The following is a 6,830-nucleotide window of genomic DNA, read 5'->3' as shown; positions in this document are numbered from 1 at the left end:
TACTGCCAATTGTATTAGTATGAACGACCAGCCAAGCTGGTAGCAACGCCGAGAGCTGGGCTCAAACCCAGCATCTCCTGCGTTGGTGGCGAGCGCCTTGCCCACTGCGCCACCTAGCCGACTCTTATGTCCGCCTTCAAAAAATATATATTTGTTTGTTTTAGTGATTCGTTTGGAGTAGTGGAAATGTTTTTAATAATATTTTGAACGGTGTGTGTCTGGATAACAAAAGCATTGCGTTTTTACTCAGTATCTCCGTTTACCAGTAACTGCTTTCATACCCATTCTGCAATCTGTTAATAAAAGTTTCAATCAATCAAATTTGATTGATTGAACATTTTATTAACAGATTGCAGAATTGGTTCAATACAGTGCTGTGTTCAGTGATTCAGTGAGGCACAGTGATGCATTGTAAAGTGTGATGGCTGTCGGAATGAAGGACTTCCTGTGCCGTTCAGTGCTACATCTCGGGAGTCTTAGTCAAGCACTGAACGTGCTCCTTCTGTCAGCCAAGTCTGTGTATAGTGGGTGGGAGGGGTTGTCCCTGATGGCATGGAGCTTAGCAAGGCTCCTCCTCTCCGCCACCACAGCTAGAGAGTCCAGCTCCACCCCAACCACGCTACTGGCCTTCCTGACCAGCTCATCCAGCCTGTTTGCGTCCCCTGCTCTCAGTCTTGTAGGCGCACATACTGTGGTCTGCCCGTCAGATAGTCAACAACCCAGGACACCAGGGGGGCCTCTACCTGCATCGCCTCCAACTTCTCACCCAGCAGCCCAGGCCGTATTGTATCAAAAGCACTGGAGAAGTCAAAGAACATGACTCTCACAGTGCTCGCCGGCTTGTCTGAGTGTAGGCTCGGTTCAGCAGGTAGATGACAGCATCCTCTACCCCCAGTTGGGGCTGGTAGGCGAACTGGAGTGGGTCTAGGTGGGGTTTGGTCACCGGGCGGAGTTGCTCCAGGACTAACCTCTCCATGGTCTTCATTATGTGAGAGGTTAGAGCCACCGGCCTGTAGTCCTTGGACGTGCTGGGACGCGGGTACTTAGGGACAGGGACCACACAGGAGGTTTTCCACAGCGTCGGGACTCTCTGCAGCCTCAGGCTCATATTGAATATGTGCTGGAGCACATCGCACAGCTGAGCAGCACATGCTTTTGGATTTATGCATTGGTGATATATTGTTTTTGACCTTCGCCTGGCATAAGATGCTAAATTAGATTCTGGACCTGACTGACCTACCTAGCATGGCCTAGCCCGTTAGCCGGTTAGCCGGTTAGCCTGTTAGCCTGTTAGCCTGTTAGCCGGTTAGCCTGTTAGCCTGTTAGCCTGTTAGCCTGTTAGCCTGTTAGCTAGGGTGACCAAACGTCCTCTTTTGCCCGGACATGTCCTCTTTTCACGCCCTGTCCAGGGCGTCCGGGGGGGTTTATAAATTCATGGAAATGTCCGGGGTTTCATTCTTTTTCAGTTTCAGTTTCAGTTTCACGGCCCTTTGCGAGCATCTGAAGGCTCGGAACTGCATTTTTCGCCGAACATATAAATGACCGAATTAAAGCGCTATTCATTGCTGTTCGAATGCCATCTGAATCGCCAAAATCCGTGCCTCGGTTCTCGAGTTACATGCCGATATGTCAGGCGTGCGACTTTTTACATGGCGCGCCAGATTACTCCCGGAGAAGCATGCAGCTGCAGAGCCGCAGAGCCAGCGGCGCCCTCAGGGCCGCGCGCTGACGGCTGCGCTGTGAGGGCTGCTCAGCATAAATTGAAAATAAATAATAATAAAAAACAAGTAATAAACAGATTAAAAATCAAACAAGCAGGAGTATAGAATGAAGTGTAAACATATGTATTCCTACCCCCTTGATTGATTGATTGATTGAAAACTTTATTAACAGATTGCAGAATGGGTACAATACAGTACGGCTCAATACACACAATTGTTACGGGGATGCAGACCAGAGAAAGACTTTCGTCTTGTTTACATCAGGGTCCCCCATTTTCAATTCATCATAAAATATGACATACATGACATACAGATAGACAGTATTCAGTATACCTTCACACTCTATTATCTTATGCAACTCATATTCATTCCACAAACTGAAATATACATACATTGTTGAATGAACAGCCTGTTTCTTGAAGTTAGACTCTACTCTAAATTGTAACCCCCCTCTCTATAACAGAATGTTTGGGTGTTACCGGGAGTGAATTGTTTCGTGCTTTAAACATGATTTGTGCAGTCTTAAATTCAGCCAGGTCCCAGAGTTTCATGGCATGTGATTTAAAAAATAGTGTGTTTGTGTGTTCCAGATATTCTACCTTATTGATAATCAAATCAAAATCAAATGTATTTGTAAGGCCCGACAACACACGTTAATGTCCCTTCAGGCCCATGTCCCTTCAGGCTATGGATTTGCGGTGTTTTCCAGCTTATACAAAAAATAAATATATTATTTTGGAATATTGCAACTATACTACACACAAAAAAATTGCCGCTATTCTGGGCGCATGTTTCCAAGCATATGTTAAAACAATAAAGGCATCTTTGAGTAAACTTTGAGTAGAGATTCAAGATTCAAGAGGTTTATTCATCACATATACACAAGATAGTGAAATGAAGGTGGCCATGCTCGCTTCGATTGTGCAAAGTATCATTAAGTATCCTCGAGGCTGGGGCCAGCATGTCCTCTTTTTTGGAAATCAAAATATGGTCACCCTACTGTTAGCCTGTTAGCCCGTTAGCCTGTTAGCCTGTTAGCCTGTTAGTACCAAGACTACTGAAGTTAGACGGCTTCTGGTTCGCTATATTATCGTATTTTAAACACGGGATTGTCTGCACTGTGGACGTGTCTTTGGTTTCGATCTGTCCGGACTACTAAAAACAGACTTTTGTTTGATTGACAGCTGCTGGTGTGTTTTTCAGCTAGCACCGCTAGACCGACTGCCTGTGGTATCCCAGAATGCATCCCTCCTTTCCCCCCTCATGGGGATGTGAGAGCTGTCTACGTCAGGAAGAGCAATAATTGCGTCTGGTTATCTGGCTCAGTGCTCTGGAGGAGGCCGTCTTTGATCTCTCTGGGGGGAACTATTGAAGCACGTCATGAGTTTGAGAGACGATGATCCCTTAGATTTGAGGCCCCCCGTCAGCGGGATCAGAGGCGTCGGCGTGTAAGACGGAGACCAAGGACTACTTCCACACAGCGCTTCATTTGTAAATCAGAAGGTGCTGGAACGCAAAGTGCATAATATGAGACCGGAGGGACGACGTGGCCAACGCAGGTCCCAGAACACATATAGAACACACGCTGAACACAACATGGCATGTACGCAAATGCCCACTTACTATGCTGCAGGGCTTTACATGCCTCACTTTCAAATCATTTGCATGATATCAATGTTATGGCAATAATTTAACCTCCAATAATTTACGATTATTTTTGGGTGACTATGCACAACACACGCAAATGCCCACATCACCACATGCTTAATAACTGTGGCGCTGACAGCACTTGCAGTCGGCAATTAATTCCTCAACCGGTCCAAAACACCCCTACACCACAGCCATGTTCAGATTCTCCTCCTCCTCCCTGTTTCGGGGTTTTGCTGCGTAAGTCTGTGTCAGTTCTGTGTCCTTTTGGCCACCCACGACCTTACGGAAGGTACTGGATTTAATTTGGCCAGGGGGGGGTGCAACAAGATTGAGAAAAAGTAAAGACGATATGGTCAAACTGACACGGGTCGAAGTGCAAATCAAGTTCATTTGAGAAAATCCACGCTCACACTCAGCACTTGCTATAGGAATGCTGTTGACCGCGACAAACAGCTCCTTCAGTGCACCAGGGATGTGTTTTCCATCTGAGTCTCTGTAGGCCCGTATGACTATATGACTCAATGGCAAAGCGCCGCCACAGCGATTCAACCTCAGTCTCTCCATACATCGCACCTGCGTTCTCGGGCCTGTACTGTGCGTAAAGCACCTTCAATTCCTCAATGAACTTGTTATATCCAGTTTTATCGGGAAACCGTCCCCCCTGAGACAACAAACGGTCCTCCAAGTTCTTAGCCACACTTGGAAAAAACTGCCTCTGGTTAAGCGTTTTGTCGCTGGGTTTTCCTCCATTCAGTGTGACGCCCTGGAAAGAGTTTTCCTCAATTCCTCGCTGGCTGAGTTCAGTGTAGCGCCTCCTGGCCACTCCGACATGGCCTCAGATACTCTGATTTCCCTACTCTTTTTTGAAGTTCGAGTGACAGTTCGGATAATTCTTGCAATGCATCGTCCATGATGCCTAGGTTGTTCACAAACGCATGGGAAGATATGCGCATATCTTCCCATGCGCATATCTTGCGATATGCGCTGTAGCAAGTCCGGTGTATGTTTGTTTGGTAATGCCATCACGGTGCCGTTTTTAAAATGTTGGTAAATTGCTGGGTAGTTCTTCCACAACGCTTCGACTGTTCTAAAACTTGATGCCACCCACCTAGTATCTAATATCCCACCGAGTTTGCATAGCTGGACATCTAAGCTCTCTGCAGACTCGTTCAGTTCCATTCGGTTTTTGTTAGATGTGCTATAAATTGCATATAGCTTGTCCATCAATATTTTTAAATGATTTATAGCGCCCATCTCTTTCACTACGTTGCCTACTGCGAGCTCAAGCCTATGGGCTGAGCAGTGCCAAGCAGTAATGTTAGGGAAAATGGCCTGGATCCTACTTGCTACTCCTACTATTTTCGCCCTAACATGACAGAAGCACCATCACACATTACTCCAATGAGGGTTTTAGAGAGAAATTCTTTAGTCAAAATTTGCAGGCGCTCCAGAGCAGATAATAGATGACGGACGATTCCTTCAGCAGTTAGATCATCTTACAAACACACAAACTATCTAACCCCTGTCCCCGTCTCTCTGTCTCCCTGTGAGAGGTTGTCTCGTGGTGATGACCGGAGTGGTGGACGTCCCGTGGTGATGACCGGAGTGGTGGACGTCTCGTGGTGATGACCGGAGTGGTGGACGTCCCGTGGTGATGACCGGAGTGGTGGACGTCCCGTGGTGATGACCGGAGTGGTGGACGTCCCGTGATGATGGCCGGGAGGATGCAATCCTCTCTACGCCGCCCCCCATACCTCCGTCATCTGGATCTGGGTCTGGATCCGTCATCAGCTCTATTTTCAATCTTTCACAATGTTCCTATGTACCCTATTTGCTATCGCATGCACTTATTTGTGTTTCATTACAGTTTTGCCTGTGTTATTGCAACACTACTATCACCGACATCTAAGAAGGGAGCTCCCCCCTTGAACGGCCCTTCTAAGGTTTCTCTCCTCCACATTGCCTGTGGTGCATTTCTTCCTATTGCTAGGTTTTAGTGAGTTTTTCCTTACCTTCGCGTGTCTGGGAGTGTTGCATTCATTTATTTAAAAAAGAAATTGGACTTCATGGTGTTTTTGTTTTGTTCTTGATTCATTGTGATGTTTCTTCTTGACTTGTTTAAAGAAGACGTGTCCGGCCCATGGGGACATTAACGTGTGTTGTCGGGCCTTACAAAAAATACATTTGATTTGATTTATGATCATCTAGCTCTACGAGTTCAGTACAAAAATGTTTAGGCTTGTCCATATCTGGCAACTGAGCTCTAAGGTATATGATCAAGGAACTCTTGTTGTTTAAACTGGTTGCCTCCTCCAGCATTAGAATGAGTTTGGGTACGCCCTGTACTATTCTTTCAAACTGTTTTCTTTCAATTTCTGCTGAAATATGTTTCTGTATATTTGCACACGCTACATTTGAATGTAGAATTCTCCCCATATCAAGTCCATTTAACTCTTTGCGGGCCTGTGGCGTTTAGTCTCCTTGTACGGCGTGCGAACAACGCGAGATGTAGTGGCAATTTGTTCTAACTGACGATTAACTATAGCCTGTACTAGGGCTGTCCCCGACTAAGAATTTGGATGGTCAACTATGATTGGCCAAAATTTGGCGTTAGTCGACTATTGGTCGGAAGAAAACAAATTATAATGTTTTTTATATGTATATATATTTTTTTAATTATATTTTTTTTTGTATCGTTCCATTTGGGCTGTGGGGGGTGCTGAATGTCTGAAGGAGTCGTCTGAAGGCTTCTTGTCCTCTGCAAAAGCATGCAATTGGTCCACTGATGGATACATCTTGATATTTGTCTAGTCTAGTGTGTTCATTAGATGGGTGAACATCTAAACATCATCTAGACATTGTACTTATTATTTTATGCCGTTATTAAGTCTGCACGTTTACATTGCACTACTTTTATTGTCTTTTGTACCTATTCTTTATTTATGCATTGTTTTTTTTTTATTCTGTCAATCTGTGTGCTGATTTTATGCCTATGGTCATCTTATACTATATAGATAGTTATTAATAGTTATTCATAGTTATTAATATTTATTGTTATATTGTAGAAATGTGCGCATTGAAATGTCTGTAAAGTCTCGACGACATTGAAAGTGAGGTCGACCTCGATGGTCTTTTTGAGGATAAATAAAGGTTGATGATGTTGCGCAGCCCAAGTCTGCTTCACCTTGAACTGAGCTGCCGTCCAAACAGTTGTGCGTCCCGTCCTTGATCTGTCGCTAGATGTCGCGCACTCTTCTCCGCTGAGAAGCACTCTCCTCTCCCTCCCAATCGGACTTGCGGTCCAGCCGCTGCCTCTGTGGCTCCGGCCGCCGGTGAACGTGGCTATAGCTGCCGCCGGGCTAACGGTAGTAGCTGCTCCTGCTCGTTAGCGTTACCGCGGCAACCACCCTCGTCTGTAGTCGACGACCTCCTGACTCGTTTAGGAGCATCATGCGACTC

The 6,830-nt window shown here is 45.7% G+C and overlaps 1 protein-coding gene across 1 annotated transcript in view; it reads right to left on the bottom strand.

Annotated features, from left to right (window-relative positions):
• LOC311229489 (cytosolic carboxypeptidase 1-like) overlaps positions 1 to 5,159 on the bottom strand; it is a gene marked incomplete at both ends in the record, with an annotated part of 214,729 nt that extends 209,570 nt beyond the window's left edge. Inside the window, 1 exon segment of the mRNA XM_084315567.1 lies at positions 5,126 to 5,159. Coding sequence (XP_084171693.1) covers positions 5,126 to 5,159 — 34 coding nt within the window.
• Positions 5,160 to 6,830: the final 1,671 nt, after the last annotated feature.

Source organism: Notolepis coatsorum (assembly GCF_963971535.1).
Source record: "Notolepis coatsorum genome assembly, chromosome: 6".
Taxonomy (NCBI): Eukaryota; Metazoa; Chordata; class Actinopteri; order Aulopiformes; family Paralepididae; genus Notolepis; species Notolepis coatsorum.
This window is presented reverse-complemented; position numbering and strand designations above follow the sequence as displayed.